Source organism: Cyphellophora attinorum, assembly GCF_001299255.1.
Source record: "Cyphellophora attinorum strain CBS 131958 chromosome Unknown Contig21, whole genome shotgun sequence".
Classification (NCBI taxonomy): Eukaryota; Fungi; Ascomycota; class Eurotiomycetes; order Chaetothyriales; family Cyphellophoraceae; genus Cyphellophora; species Cyphellophora attinorum.
The window spans coordinates 379,743-394,716 of record NW_017253249.1 but is presented as its reverse complement, the minus strand read 5'-3'; the positions used below and the strand labels follow the sequence as shown (position 1 = coordinate 394,716).

The window sequence follows — 14,974 nt, the reverse complement described above, 5'->3', positions numbered from 1 at the left end:
TTGATCGTCGGGACCCGGTCCTGTCCCATTGTTCGAGGCCCTATTCCTGAAGCGTGTATGAAAATAGTTGAAATCCAAAATAGTCCATAGGAAATTGCGATGACGATGCAGGCAGTGCTCGGCTTCGCTGTCCTTGGTGGCTGTGGGATGGCCGCTAGCGTAGTGTCAGAGGCCGCCCTGATGGTGGCAACGAGAGGTGAAGGATATATATCATTGCTGCGTCCCGTCATCGAGTATCAAGCAACAAACTCATCCAGACACAAGAAACACTTACAGATAGATAATTTTCCAGACCCGTTAAGGACTCAGCAGACGAAAACATGCGACGGTCAACATTCTCTTTCACTCACCTCATCCTTCCAGCTCTGTTTAGTAGAGCACTCACACTCCCCGTCATACAATCAAGCCCACAGGGTGAGTGGAACAATCTCAGCGCCCTCCTACAGCCTCGACAAGAGCATACCACTGTTGCCATCAACGAGACCACGCTTGCCGTAGCTGGAGGTGTGTTGGGCGTGTACAACGGCTCAACCCAAGTTGGGGTCCAGACCACCGATACTGTGCAGCTGTACGACATTCCTAGCGATACTTGGGCCGATGTGGCACCACTTCCACTCGGTCTGAACCATCCGAATGTCGCTGCGGTCGATGGAAAGATCTACATCCTTGGCGGTTTGGCCGATGGCGGGAATCCAGACTACTTCATCGACTGGGTCGCTACCGGCGATAGCCACGTGTATGATCCCTCCACAAATGTATGGACTGAGCTTGAGTCCATGCCGAGGGGCACAGAGCGCGGCAGCGCTGTGGTTGGCGTTCATGATGGAGTCATCTACCTTGCTGGAGGCATGAAACTTCTGCGAGACGGCGAGCAGGCAGGATTGACCACTGTGACTGCCTTCGATACCATTTCAGGCAAATGGCAAGTGCTGCCGGAAGAGGCTGCCAACATCCCTGACCCTCGCCAGCATGCTGCCGGTGCAGTATATGAGAACACCTTCTATGTCATCGGTGGACGCAATGTCGACCAATATGACGGAAAGGACACTGTTTTCAAGCTCGACCTGGACGACCTTGAGGCCGGTTGGACGACAAGCGACGCGACTATGCCGACAGCTCGCGGTGGAGTTTCTGGCGACGTGTTGGGTGACAAGTTCTTCGTCTTCGGTGGTGAGGGTAACAAGGAAGCCCCCAACGGCCTTTTCGACCAAGTCGAAGTTTTTGACCTTCAAACTGAGAAATGGACCGAGCTTGATGGGATGCCGATCCCTAAGCACGGAACCAGCGCTGTTGCCGCCGGGAAAAGCATCTACATCCCAGGCGGTGGACTGCAACAGGACGGGAAGGAGTACGTGCTGGAGTCTGGCGAGGTCAAATTGGCGGACACCTCGAAGTCCTTGGACGTTTTCACCGTGAAGGGTCGCGGGGATTGGGAATCCTACTCGTGGTCGCCTGTGCCTTGATCGATGTTGATGATGTCAATGGCTGGTGGTGCGCAGTCGCCAGCATAGCATTGAATTTGTATTGATGGCGTCGTCAGGAGAGCAACAAAATATGTGCGAAACAGAATAATTAGCGTTCATAAGCAAGACCGGATGACGTGCCTTGCAAAAAGTACGTACTCATGCCTCGGCAGACCCACCCCCGCAATTCTTAGAGGTATTCAAGGCCTTAGACTGTGTTCGCTTTAAAACCACTGACTTGAACTTCAACGTCCACCCTGATCGACTTCAACGGCATTCCAATCCCCTGGCCCGACAATTCATCCACTGTGCACCATCACACCTCATTGCCCAGAATGCCATTCCTCCAACACGGCCCCGTCAACCTCTACTATGAAATCCACGGCAGCAACACAACCAACCCACCCGTCATCCTCTCCCACGGCTTCAGCTCTACCTCCGCCATGTGGCAACCACAGATCTCCACCCTCTCAGCCCACAACCGCCTCATGATCTGGGACATGCGCGGCCACGGCCGCACCACCTGCCCACTAGACCAATCCCTCTACAACGAAGCATACACCATCAGCGACATGCACTTATTGCTCACCACTCTCTTCCCCAGTGATTCCAAGTTCATCGTCGGAGGCCTCAGTCTGGGCGGGTACATGTCCCTCGCCTTCTACAACGCCTACCCCGACCTAGTGCGCGCCCTGCTCATCATCAGCACAGGCCCAGGCTTCAAGTCGCCCAAGGCACGCGAGCAGTGGAACCAAACAGCTTACGCCCAGGCTGATCGGTTTGAGAAGGAAGGGCTCAAGTCCCTGCAGAACCTGAGTCCCGAGCGCTCTTCTGTGACTCACGAGGATACCTCCGGCAAGAGCCTGGCGTTGGCGGCGCGAGGAATGTTGTCGCAGCATACGCCGGGCGTGATTGAGGGGTTATGTGGGATCAAGGTACCGAGTCTGATTGTTTTGGGGAGTGAGGATAAGCCTTTCATTGGTGCGGGTGCGTACATGGAGAAGAAGATCAGGGGAACGCGGAAGGTGGTGTTGAAGGGCGCGGGGCATGCGAGTAATATTGATGATGTGGAGGGCTTCAACAGAGCAGTAGTCGGGTTCTTACAGGAGCAAGGCCTAAGCGGTAGTGGAGGGGGCAGGCCGAAGTTGTGATAATCCGAAACAGCTCCACAGCCTTCGCTGAAAAGCCCATGGTGACTTGGTCACGGACCAGGTGAATCAGCTGTCTCATTTACCCATGTCTTCCACTGACATTTTCTGTACAGCAGATCTCGTACGAGATTTGCGCGGGTGTAATCGCACGTCACGCCTCACTCGTACGAACAACATGAAGCCTGACTGTGGTCGAGGGCCCTCTGACTTTCAACAACATATCGCAAACTTCCCAGATGCACCTACAAACTCGCCCTCAAACTTTCCTCATCTCCCCCGTCCTTAACCTGCACAATCAACTTCCCCGTATTCACCCCCCTATACAAATCCACAAGCGCCTGCTCCGCCTTCCCCAACCCACCCTTGATCACCGTCTCCCTCCTCTGAATCTTCCCCTCCGCCAACCAACCCGCCAACTCCCGCAACGCCTTCGGATACTCCTTTTGGAAATCAAACACCACAAATCCCTCCATCCGGATCCGCATCGCCACAATCATCAGATAATTCTTCGGGCCCTGTACATTCTTGGTGTTATACTGGCTGATCCCGCCACACATCACAAATCTAGCGTGCTGCTTCGCGCGGCTTAGCGCGAGATCGAGGACTTCGCCGCCGACGTTGTCGAAGAAGACGTCGATCAGGGGCTTGGTTCGCGCGCGGAAGTCGGCGGCGAAGGTAGGCGATTTGTAGTTGAGGCGTCGTCGAAGCCGAGTTCGCGTAGCCATGTGCATTTGTCGTCGCTGCCGGCGATGCCGAGGACGGTTGCGCCTTTGAGCTTGGCGATCTGGCCCACGACTGAGCCCGTGGCGCCTGCAGCGCCGGAGACGACGACGAAGTCGCCGGCTTTGACCTGGCCGACGTTAAGGAGGCCGAAGTAGGCTGTGAGGCCAGTGGTGCCTGTTTGTTGTACGGACGATGGTCAGCCTCGCTCGTTCTGTCGGCAAGCCGCGCGCCACAGCATACGGATGCCCGACTTGCATATGAAGACAGCCGAGATGGAAAGGGTAAAGGACTCACCAAGCACGCTCAGCGTATCCGTCAACCACCCATTCTTAGGCAGCACAACCTTCTGCAGCGTCTTCTCATTCACCACAGCCAGCTCGGTCCACCCCGTAATACCAGACGCGACGCTACCAGCAGGGAACTTCTTCGACTTTGAAGCCTTACACACGCCGACGGCGTAGCCGCGCATCGTCTCGCCGATCTGCACTGGCGGGACGTAGCTTCTTGTGTCTATACCGACGTAAGTGTGAGTATCAAAAACCTCGAGTGTGAGCATTGGTGGTCATGTGTACATACCATTCAGCCATCCCCGCATAGCTGGGTCGAGGGACAGATAGCGGGCTTCGAAGAGGACTTCGCCATCTTTGAGATCGGTTTCTGTCGGTGCTTTGGCGCTTTCTAGTCTGAACGTCTCGCCGGGGATGATGTTGGCTGCTGGCCGTTTGGCGAGGACGACTTTTTGGTAAGTTGTCATGATGGCTGGGCGTGCCGCTGTCTCTTGGTTGAGATTCCTATGGGAACCAGAGCCAGAGACGACGTAGTTGTCTCGTTAAGGGTGTGGGAGCTAGTCCAGAAGTTCCTTCCACAGTCGGTATCTTTCTTTCATTTATATTCTGGACCAGAAGATCGCCGGCATGGCCGATAACAGCTGCAGGGATTGCAAAGAGGAGTCGACATCATGAGAACCACGTCTTCAGGCCGAGGTAGATGCCTGATTAGGCAATTCCGCCGTTCTCAATGCTTCGAAAGAGCATACATTAATTTGGATACTGACTAATGACTAAGATGGCCCTTGCACAATTTTGTGTCGTCTTTGGATCATACAATATATGATTTATAGGTCTCGTATTCTAAGGAGCAACCGCATGGAGCACCATATGGGTCTTGAGCGATCCAAATGAATGGAGATCAGCTTTTATTTGAATCTGTCGTCATTTCTACATACAAAGACAGCCACATGAAGAGACAGAATATTCGTCATTTCGCGCATGGTGTCCTTGAACATTTGCCCCATACTATACAGGAAAGTCCAGATCCACGACGGGCCCTTTCCTCCGCCGGGTGGGCTCTAGCTCGAGATCAGCGCACACACATGTTCCTCAGCTGTGGTACATGTACCAAAGCATTGGCTCTACCGCTCCCCTCTCCTTTGCTGATAATGTCGCTCATACTCAGTCGCTTCCCTTTTTCTCATCTGCGCCTCATGCTCCCTAGCCTTTCTCTCCTTTGATTCAAGCGTCCTCTTCACCATATCCACTGATCTGACCTTACTCTTGACACTCCCCATCGCTTTGTCGATAAAACTAATATCTTGTTCCGGCTCCGGTGCCGGCTTCGTTGAAACGTTACGCGATATAGTGTTGATGACGTTGATGGGATTTTCCTGCGACAAATTCATGCCCTCGACCTTCACGGGCTTGCCTTCGAACCTATAGCCGAATGCGTCGACTTTCTCTGGAGGCTTGTCTAGCCCTATGGCCCTGAGGCCTAGTCGGATTCGAAAAGGATTGTGGGACAATGTCTCCATCTGAACGGCCATCAAGGTACTGGTGGTGAGAAACCACAGCTGCACGGCCAGGGGTTGATAGTGGCAGAAGATGACCGACACGACGGGCATCACGACCTTTAAGAAAGTTTGTGCACTGGCCATTTGTGGGTTTACTTGTTGACTTTTTTGCATGCGGGTTACGCTTCGCCAGGTGAGTAAGCCGACTAGTGCAGGGAGGATCCAGGGGTCGGTGGTGATGAGGTCGGAGAACCATAGGACGGATTCCGTCTCGAATGAGGGAACTGGGAGCTCGGCGGCATTGCGTAAGCAGCGGAAGCCACCGTAGGTTATTGGAATTTGAATGATCGTAGGCAGAAAGACCTTGTACATCTTGAAGTCAACGGACCTCCCGACCATTTTGATTTGGTGAGCCAGGGCCATCATCTCCTTCTTGTCGCCTGCAGCAGTAGCTTTCTTGTACTCCTCCCTCAGCGGCTGCATAATGGGGGCGATCTCTTTCATCTTGTCGCCTTCTTTCTGCGCGGTTATTTGAGGTCTGACTAGCGCGGCGCGAACCATGAAGCCCACTGCGAAGAGGGAGACTGCCCAGGGAAGGCCTAGAGTGATGTGCAGGTGCTCGATGCAGTACTGAAAGAAGGCGGTGGGACCCCAGCCGAAGTCAAGACCTAGATCCTCTTTCATGAAGCCTATTCGCTCGACAACTTCGGGCACGTCGATGTCGTGTAGTCCATCTTTCGGTGCTAGTAATCGATCCTGGATGTCCTCTAGCACTTCGGGCTTGTGTGGTTCGGCAGTGAGCCACGACGGGTCGGGGGTATCCGCTGTACCGTGTGTCGCCTTGATAGATGTGACGCCTTCGGATGTGACGATGGGTGATCCATCATCTGGCGGCCGGATTGTATCTCCTGGTGGAGGGATAGAGTTGCCCGACCAGAGGCCACTCCATGATATCGATCGGCATTGATGTCCGTTATATATGGCATTGGCGAGACGAGCTTGTGACGGTCGGCCAGCGAGACGTGTTCCCCGTAGCGAGACGGCCGAGTACTGCAACAAGTCAGTGCCTTGCAAGCAGGCGAACGAGCAAGGCCGAGACCTACATTTCGAGAGCCACGGAGGGCCGCGGTGGGTGTCTGAATAGTCTTTATTGACCGTGAACAGGCTCTTAGGCCTTGAGCCCGTGGGATCATTGTCACGGAGCACGTCCGTCGTCCGCAGTCGCACTGGGTGTCGTCGTGGAGGACGAAGCTCGCTGGTCCAAAAAGTGAAGAAGCATCATCCCGATTGGGCATCTTAGCCGACGCTTCTCTCTACGCGTGCCTACTACAGTCACCATGCGACATTGTATGCAGCATTAATTCACGCGTTGACGATGAAAAGCCTGCTCGAATGTGTTATTCTGCAGTATTGATCATCTAATCGTGCGTCCTGGCCATGTACCATCTATCAATTTTTGGGGGCCCGCTGAGCGATTTTGCCTGCCACGCCAACGCCAGTGCTTATGCATATGCTTCCCTGTCTTCGTGTCCGGCACGCCAGGTCGCCAGTTTAGGTGAACTTCTGGACCACAGCACCTCCACGCTTGAGCTCCGGCATCTCGCCCAGTACTTGCTGGTGGTCTTTGAGCTCCATTGAGGGGAAGGTGGTCTGCAAAACCCATGATCTGCCACTGTCAGGCTCTGCTCGCTGGACAAACTGGTAGACGTCGCCAACAGTCTGAGTCGTATTGAAGCGCGATGTGAGTCGTGTGCCGGATCCTAGACTGACGCGGATTGTGACTGTCGGCTGTGACTCATCCACGGTGTTTGAAGCTGCAGCTTGAGCACGAGGTGCAGCAGCAGGTGTAGGTTCGAAGGCACCAGGCATTGTCTGAGCACCGCCAACATCAGGTGTCGGGCTACCAAGACGATTGCCAGACCCTCCGAATGGCGCATACTTCTTCTTTGGCTTGACGTACTTCTCCTTGTGCTCCTTCAACTCCACGTCGACCTCTTGACCAGGCAGTACATTCATGATGCGGAGCGGTGCACGACCTCTTCTTATGAGTTCCAGCAACTCAGCATTCTGTGGATCATCGGACCGGTACAGATCGCCATCATCGACGGAGAAGCCATCGCTCCAGAAGTGCAGTGTACGATTGACGCGCTCGGCGGGTGCAGGTGCTTCTGGGGCAGCAGGGACTTCTTGTGATGGAGTTTCGTCGGAGCCGAGGGTGGTTCCAGCGCCTTTGAAATAAGATTTCTTCTTCGGAGCATCTTTCGCAGGTGGGCCGTTGCGGTTTGCCTTCTCCAGAATACGCTTCTTCAGATCATCTGGGTTCTGTACAGACAAGCCTGACTTCTCACCTCCAGCATATAGGTCTTGTTTGTCATCGTCGTCATCGTCTCCACCCTTGGAGGAAGAATTGAAGTCACCGAGTGTAGCAAACTTCTTCTGTGTTGGGGGCTTCTTGGATGTGGAGGACGTGGGAGCAGTAGATGATGAAGCGGGCACAGAGCCTGATACATCTCCTAGCGTGCGGCCACCGCCGGGTCGAGACTGTGCGGGCTCGTCTTCATCATCTTCGTCGGCATAATCTGAATCTTGGGCGTCGTCGGGTGCATTGTCTGTGGCGGCATAGTAGGTTGCGACAGCGCTCTCAACACTGCCCGAAGATGCGGCGAGGTATTGTGCAGCTTCACGTCTGGATACGCCAGTGATGCTTGTGAATTGCGCTATCGCTTCGTCGCTTACCGAGTCGGCCATCTTGACGGTGGTCTTGAGTATGGAGGAATCGAGATGGCAATAATAGTGAAAGAGAGGTGCGGGCAGGCACTGGCAGTCAAATATGTCAAAACGCAGAGGCACCAGAGGCAACAGCAGCCGCAACGTCACTGTATGGCCCTAACCCTAGCGTTTTATCTAGCCGGTTGACGCGAATTTGGAGATCGACTTCACTGCTCCGATCAAACGCCGTCAACCTCACCGCGTCACCGACGCCATTTACTTGACCCGTATCTACTGAGCCACTACACTATCGTCGAAGGCCCGGGCATCCTCCAGTGACGGCTCCTTCCTCACGATCAACTTCGAAGCCCAGGCTTCCAACTCGCCGGCGCCCACTCCGAACGCTCCTGGAATAATTTATCCGAATCACAAGAGCTCTACGCCGAGCCATATCTTCAATTGACACGGCATCCCGGACTGCCTCACAGCGCCATGGCTGACCGCTCACCCTCCCCGTCCCGCGACCTCTCCGCGTCCGGCCTCACCATCCCCTCAGACTCAGAGCCATACTCATCACTGTCACCACCCTCCTCAAGCCCACCACAATCATCATCGAACAACAATGGGGAACAGCCGGTTATAATATACCAGCCGCCAACTGTATGGTCAATATTAAGAGGCGCGGCTATCAATCTTCTACTGCCGTTTGTCAATGGTCTGATGTTGGGGTTTGGGGAGCTATTGGCGCATGAATTTGCGTTTAGGGTGGGGTGGAGCTCGACCAACGTAAGTATCGAGATCCGTGTACGGACAGCCCGATCGGTCTGCTAACGCGTATGGAACAGGTCTGGCCTCGCCATAGGAGTTCACACGCAATTGGTCCTGGTGTCGAGATGCGAGAAGATCCGATTGAGAGACGGAGAAGACAGTCTGAATTCGATCCTGATCTAGTGGATGCAGCATCACTGGAGTGAACACGACATGAATCGTATAGGAAAAAGGAGATTATTTGCAGACTTCACCATAGACAGGACGCTTCATTCCAGAGGACTTTGGCTTCAATTACAGCAAGATCATCCGGCGAGTGTGTCTAGCGATTTCGAAATTGTTTGAAGTGGGACGGAACCGGACTTGGAGCAATGTGCTATCGAGAAAGATCAGAGCTCGACATGTGCGATAACGACCACTCATCTGTATTTGCAACTAGGCAGTTGCTCGACCAGTCCCAATTCATGAGACTGGCTGTACGAGGCCAAACCCGTGAAGAAGACACCGCTTGCTCAACTATATGAGCTATCTCCTCGAAGATATCGCTCGCCCCACCAAGCAGCAGCAGGGTGCCGTCTTAGCATGGCGATCAGGAAGCCTTCATCATCTGGTCGAGGAGAAGAGAAGGAAGAAGAGGGAGAAGTCAGAATCAAATCGACTACTTCTACCTCTACGTCGAAGTGAAGATCGAGACGTGACTCCATGAGGAGTCATTCACTGGTCGTCGCATGAGTGAGGACATCCAGGCGCTACCTGGTGATGCAAGCTTCTCAAGAATCGTAGACGTAAATTTACAGTATTCTCTACCCAAGGCCGTTTTCGCCACAATGGCACGAGATCGTCCCTCCACACAAGGTACTTCCCCCAACCACGTCGATCCAAATTTGACCAACCTCTACCACCTCCATCAGCCCAAAATCCCCTTCTCCCCCCTCCCAGCACTCCCACTCCCATACCCCCAAAACTGCAACCCCAACACAACATCACACCCCGCCTGAAACACCCCACACGCCTTGAACACCCACGGCACCACCTCACTACTCCCAAAGAAATACCCCATCTTCATCGCGTCCCCCACCAGCCAATTCACAATCACGCTCAACCGAAAACCCCGACACGATTTCTGCGTGTAGTTCTTGTAGATCTGCGGCAGCGGGAGAGTGGCTTCCACCGCCAACCCGACGGTGCCGAGGAGGGAGATGTAGAGTGGGGAGTGGGCGATGAATGGCAGAAAGAGCTGGATGAGCGTGAGGGAGGCGAAGAGGTAGGCGAGGGTGAGGTAGTAGGGTCGCGGGGTGGGCCAGCGCCAGAAGTTGTAGGGGCGTTGGCCTGCCAAAATTTGGGAGATGGGTGAGGTCGAGGAGCTGGTGTAGTCCGAGAACGGGTTATGGGAGATTGTGTTCGGCTTTTCTAGTGAGGAGAGTTCGTGGGTGCTGGAGGGGAAGCCGCGGTTGTCGAGCGCGACTTTGAGAAGGGTGACTTGGACGATGATCATGAGGAGGGCTTGGATTAGGAGGGCGGTGTCGTAGGGGTGGCCGAAGTAGTAGAAGACTCTGCGAGAGGACGTTAGTGGTCTTCTGTGCGGTGGTGGTGCTGGAAAGTTTGTGGGTTGTCGTAGAGACGTACTTCAGTATGCTCGCCACGAGCATAATCAGCGGGATATCCAAGCTGAAGCCCTGACTGCTCTTGCTGCGGTGTATGCTGAGGATCTGGTCGGCGTAGCTCGTTATGGGTGATGCAATCAGACTATTCAGATTCGGCCAATCAGTACTCGCTCAACATTGCGATATCTCCCCGATCGCGTGCGCTATATGGAGCACAACCCATCAGACAGAACATACAAGACAGGCGCAAAATAGTCAATGATCGCGCTAATGAAGCCCACCATCTTGCCGACGTCGAGGTGACCCTCGGCGTCGACCGGTATGGAAAAGTGAGGTAGGCCGAATTGCATCTGGTGAAGTCAATGGGGCTCAAGCCACCCAGGAATATTCTCTACGACAGCTGCTGATCGCGCTGTCGAGAGATTGATAGTGCAAAGTGGTCCATGGCCGGATTGTTTGTATATTCACTCAGAGCGCGCTGATGACTGTGTCAGCAGCGACTCTCGCCGGCGCAGCGAAAAAGTTGGGAGGACGTGATTTGGTGGATCTATGATCGTCATCAGGGCTGTCGCTTGACAGGAACAGGTTTAGCATCAATTCGCTAGTCATTAGGGCTACAGGTCTCGTCTCGCCTACTCGACGTCCTCTTTATAGCAATAGTGGAATGGTAACCACGGCAAGACGAAATCCACAGGGTGCAAATGCTTGCTCATGGCATCAATCATCAGACATACATATGTTGCTACACAAGAGCTGCTTTTCCTGCAGTCTTTCCCGAATCTGAACATGCTGCCGTTCTAGATGATGTCGAGGACTTCCAAGAAGGAACGCCATAAATGCTGACTCAACGAACGCACCAGCCTCTTGTTAGCGACAACCATCATACACACTCCCACTCAGCCCAGACGCACCAGCGAGCCTGCCGATCCGCGAGCACCAGAGCTCTCCATGTGCCTCGCTCCTGCACTTTGACCACGCTTTCCCAGATGCTGCCCAGCACTTCGCCATCGACCTCGCGGAGTGAGTTGTTCTGGGGCAGACCTTCCGCTTTGCGGTTCAGTCGAATGATCTTTCCACCAGGACTCTGAATAGCCAGCTTGGCAGGCTTCTCCTTGGCTTTGATGCCATTGGGCAAGCCTCCATTAGAGCTAGGCTCGCTGGGCTGGCTGCCCTGCGCTGAGCTTGTCATGCTCATAGCGCTACCAGGACGCATCATTGGATTTGGAGACGCCGGTCGTCCCTCTGTGCCGTTTTGCTCGCTACCGGACGAGGTAGTGGCCGCCATCTGGCGAACGCAGAACACGTAGGTCTCGCCAGCTCCGAGACGCCAGCACTGTGGTTGGACAACGTACAGATCGTGCTTGCTAGCGTGAGGTGTCGGATGTCGCTTGACAAAGTCGTATGCTGGATTCTTGCCAGTGTGGTACAGTGGGATGGCCATTGCGAGCGGATGGACAATGTCTCGAGCGCTAAGCATCAATCCTTTTCTTCCAGCATACACTTTCAAGACACCTCGTCCCTCGTCACCAGGTAGAACCGCTTTGATCAAGAATCGCTTTTGGCTGATCTCAGTGTTGGGGACGGTACGATACCAGCTAGGCTGTGCTAGGACTCGTTTCTTGGTGGTGTTGTCAGGATCCTCGTACAGATCGCCTTCCTGATCCCGTAGGAAGCTTTTCGCCTCGACTTCGGCAACAATTTCAACATCAGAAGGCGCATTGATACTGATCGTGCAGACTTCCAGCTCCTCCAAGCGAACAATACTTGTGTCGTACGCATGCATGCTCAGGCCCAGCCGGAAGAAGACAGGAGTCGTGCCAGGCAAGGCAAGTAGCGTGTCGGGACTTACGGGCGGCACAATCCGCTGTTGTTGCTCATCCGCAGGCACGTGGGTCCAGCACATCTCGGAAGGTCTCGCGAGGAAATACCATGCTTCGGCGATACTGTTGCTGACGCCAGAATATTGAGCTCGCTTCGGATTCGTTGGACTTGCGATGCTGGCGTCCAACATGCGCCACTCATTGTCGACCAACACGGCGTTCCAGCTGTGATTAGGTCGACTAACAGCATCCAGATCCATGTCTTCGCCAGGGGTCTTGAGATAGCCAACCACGACCTCCGCCGGAACACCGATCGCATTGCACATTTCGGCCACCAAAGCAGCCACTTCGCGACTGCTGCCTCGCTTGGTCTGGATGACGCGTCTCGTGTCGACCTGGAAGCCGTCGTCGAAACCATCATCTTCCCAGCTGATCCTTTCAGCACACCACACAAATATTGCACGTAGTCTCTGTACGGGGGATCGATACGGGCGGCAGACATAGCCTGTGGCCAGCGCGGCTGCGTTGATGCTGCTCGGGAGGCTAGTGATGAACCTGGCTGCCTTGTCCACCTGGCTGAAGCTTGGATTGCTCAACTGGAATGGCTCATACACGGGACCGCCTTCTGCATTCTCATCGCCTTCTCGATCGGTATACAATTCTTCCACTGGACAGATCACTGGGTGATCAAGCATATTGCAGCGATTCGCACGCTCTTGCCTCTCGGAGGGGCCTGGCGTGTTCGATCTGTTGATGTCTCGTCGAACGACCAACCAGTCGCTGCTAGCTCCGCCGAGTCCCATCTCTGCAGCAGCATCACGTCCATAAGTGAGATTTGACATGCTTTGATTCTTTTTAGAGGCTATGCCCAAAGCTGCACCGCCTGCAATACCCGTCATCTTGGTCGGCGAGCCAGATCTGCTACCCGCATCCGACCCTATGGTGCTTCGAACGCTGGCAGCTCCAGTTTTGGCCGTATCTAGCAGTTTCTTGAAGAGGCCCGACTTCTTCGCCTTGGGTGTGGAAAACCCGCCCAGACCGCCGGATGAGACTGGACGATACTCATCATCCCAGCCGACTGCGGACCGAGCACCAGATCGTGTGTCGGCATAGGCTGAGCCTGTTGTTGGAGTCTTCGGCCTCATACTAGCAAACGCTTCTGTCCTGGTGCCAGCACTTGTCATTGGGCGATCATTGGCGAACCGTTTCCGTGCCAGACTACCGGCACTGGTGGCACTGAAGCCACTCGCCGAGTAGCCGCTGAATATGCTCTGGCTCGTCATGCTCGTTTGATGAGACACGTTCGTGCCTACCGTCTGACCACTGGAGTTTGTGGAATTAGTCTTGGTGGTATAGGTTCGGTCGAGATTCTGGCGCATGTCTGCAGCAGACTTTCGCTTTCTCATGGACAGCCGTCGATTGAATGCGGACGTGGGGCGAGATGGCGGCGCATATGGCGAGTTCTTCGGTGGTGGTTCCGGCGGGTCGCTACCCATGACATCTGACGAGCGCCCTTCCCTTGCCTCTTGCATCTTCCGTAGTCTGCTCTCCATTCGCTGAACATATGTCTCGAGTTGAGGAGGCCCGTCTGAGAATTGTTCTGGGCTATTGTGTCGCTGACTATAATTGATGCGGTTCTCGGAGTAGCTGCTCGCGCCTGCTGCCAGGCCCAATGATGTGACTGGCCGGGCTGGTGGTGGTTGTGGCCGTCGGAAATTGTCAAAAGCTTCAGGCGACCACGGGTTCAGCAGCTCCTCCGTCTCTCGGAACGAGTTCCCTCTCTCCAATGTCATGTCTTCCAAGGACGTCATCACATCGTTCATAGCATCACGCATCATTGGCGGCGTATGACCATTCGCAGAAGGAGGAGCAGGAGACGGTGTCCTCGCGTGATGCAGGTGGAGTTCATGAGGGTCAGCATGGTGTGGCTGAGGGGACGCTACCCGATATGGATCGACCAGAGCTGGCTGAGGGGACGGAGCGCGAGAATGGACCAGTGTTCGGTGTGGTGGAGGCGGAGGAGGTGGTGAGGAGCCGATGTCTGCCTCAGGCATGGGAGAGGGTGTTCTTGAAGGCCCTCTCGAAACTGGCCGCTGTTGCCAGAGCACCGTTGATGGTGGCCCATTGTTGGTGTTGTATCTCGAGTTCTGTTGCTGAACTGGCTTCTGCGGCGATGGCGTCGCTCCGACGCCTGTTGGAGTTGAGGCCGTCTTGTAGCCCTGGAAAGGTCGCCGGGATTTGGCATCTTCCTTCTTCTTTTGTTTCTCTGCTGTTTTCGACAGGCTGTCGTTCTTCTGCAGCTCGAGCATTGGGCTGACCGAGCGACTGACTGGGATGAAGTTCTCCTCCAGGACCGTGACGAAGTTCGAAGGGAAAAGACCCATCATCCGTCGGTCTCTACGCAGTCTCCCCATCCACCACGATCCGTCTCCCGCATTCAGGCATTCGATGAGGTCGCCCTCAACGAAGCTAGGTCTTTGTCGGTCTCGCCGCCCCATGAGTACACCGCCCGACACCAGCATGGGAATCGCATTGGCAAGGAAGGACCTGTCATCTTTCAGTCTGTTGTAAAGTGTGACATGTGTGTGTGTGTCTGGCGCAATGCGCCGACTGATCGGCCGTTTAGATCAGCGGATGTGAGGTATCAAAGCTACTGAAAGTCGGAAGAGCGAATGGTTGAAGCGCGAGTTCCGACTGTAGCTTGTTGACGAGTATTTGCCGCGTGAGCTGGGGCGCGATATCGCTTTCGAGTCCGTTGCTTGTTTGGTGGGAAGCTGCAGATGCAAGTCGCACCTTCCGCATGTAAATACGCTACCGAAAAGGGTATAGCGTATCAGATCCCGAAAATCTAAGCGACCCTTGGTCCCTTGCGCAGATCCATAGTGCCTGAAACTCGATCTGTACACTCATCGCTTGTTGCTTATGCAATCCTGTCCGGGTACTGAATTCG

At 54.5% G+C, this 14,974-nt stretch overlaps 8 protein-coding genes across 8 annotated transcripts; 3 read left to right on the top strand and 5 right to left on the bottom strand.

Moving 5' to 3' along the window:
- Nucleotides 1–320: 320 nt before the first annotated feature.
- AB675_3177 (Beta-scruin) lies at nucleotides 321–1,463 on the top strand (the record flags this gene model as incomplete). The annotated part of the gene is made up of 1 exon (XM_018143205.1): nucleotides 321–1,463. One exon carries the CDS (start codon nucleotides 321–323, stop codon nucleotides 1,461–1,463), a length of 1,143 nt encoding a protein of 380 aa, XP_017997961.1.
- Nucleotides 1,464–1,798: 335 nt separating this feature from the next.
- On the top strand, nucleotides 1,799–2,614 carry AB675_3176 (putative 2-succinyl-6-hydroxy-2,4-cyclohexadiene-1-carboxylate synthase; the record flags this gene model as incomplete). Its single annotated transcript, XM_018143204.1, has 1 exon — nucleotides 1,799–2,614. The coding sequence occupies one exon, from the start codon at nucleotides 1,799–1,801 to the stop codon at nucleotides 2,612–2,614; it is 816 nt and encodes a 271-aa protein (XP_017997933.1).
- Nucleotides 2,615–2,856: 242 nt separating this feature from the next.
- Nucleotides 2,857–3,171, bottom strand: AB675_3175 (NADP-dependent alkenal double bond P2; the record flags this gene model as incomplete). The annotated part of the gene is made up of 1 exon (XM_018143203.1): nucleotides 2,857–3,171. The coding sequence occupies one exon, from the start codon at nucleotides 3,169–3,171 to the stop codon at nucleotides 2,857–2,859; it is 315 nt and encodes a 104-aa protein (XP_017997907.1).
- Nucleotides 3,172–3,251: 80 nt separating this feature from the next.
- On the bottom strand, nucleotides 3,252–4,091 carry AB675_3174 (putative NADP-dependent oxido YfmJ; the record flags this gene model as incomplete). Its single annotated transcript, XM_018143202.1, has 3 exons — nucleotides 3,252–3,511; nucleotides 3,632–3,847; nucleotides 3,914–4,091. 3 exons carry the CDS (start codon nucleotides 4,089–4,091, stop codon nucleotides 3,252–3,254), a joined length of 654 nt encoding a protein of 217 aa, XP_017997791.1.
- Nucleotides 4,092–4,748: 657 nt separating this feature from the next.
- On the bottom strand, nucleotides 4,749–6,418 carry AB675_3173 (Mitochondrial inner membrane protein OXA1L; the record flags this gene model as incomplete). The annotated part of the gene is made up of 2 exons (XM_018143201.1): nucleotides 4,749–6,173; nucleotides 6,227–6,418. 2 exons carry the CDS (start codon nucleotides 6,416–6,418, stop codon nucleotides 4,749–4,751), a joined length of 1,617 nt encoding a protein of 538 aa, XP_017997855.1.
- Nucleotides 6,419–6,674: 256 nt separating this feature from the next.
- On the bottom strand, nucleotides 6,675–7,871 carry AB675_3172 (UBX domain-containing protein 1; the record flags this gene model as incomplete). Its single annotated transcript, XM_018143200.1, has 1 exon — nucleotides 6,675–7,871. One exon carries the CDS (start codon nucleotides 7,869–7,871, stop codon nucleotides 6,675–6,677), a length of 1,197 nt encoding a protein of 398 aa, XP_017997826.1.
- Nucleotides 7,872–8,324: 453 nt separating this feature from the next.
- Nucleotides 8,325–8,806, top strand: AB675_3171 (Mitochondrial import protein 1; the record flags this gene model as incomplete). The annotated part of the gene is made up of 2 exons (XM_018143199.1): nucleotides 8,325–8,618; nucleotides 8,678–8,806. The coding sequence occupies 2 exons, from the start codon at nucleotides 8,325–8,327 to the stop codon at nucleotides 8,804–8,806; spliced, it is 423 nt and encodes a 140-aa protein (XP_017997809.1).
- Nucleotides 8,807–9,507: 701 nt separating this feature from the next.
- Nucleotides 9,508–14,522, bottom strand: AB675_3170 (cytokinesis protein 3; the record flags this gene model as incomplete). The annotated part of the gene is made up of 4 exons (XM_018143198.1): nucleotides 9,508–10,153; nucleotides 10,227–10,346; nucleotides 10,442–10,554; nucleotides 11,091–14,522. The coding sequence occupies 4 exons, from the start codon at nucleotides 14,520–14,522 to the stop codon at nucleotides 9,508–9,510; spliced, it is 4,311 nt and encodes a 1,436-aa protein (XP_017997983.1).
- Between the last annotated feature and the right edge of the window lie 452 nt (nucleotides 14,523–14,974).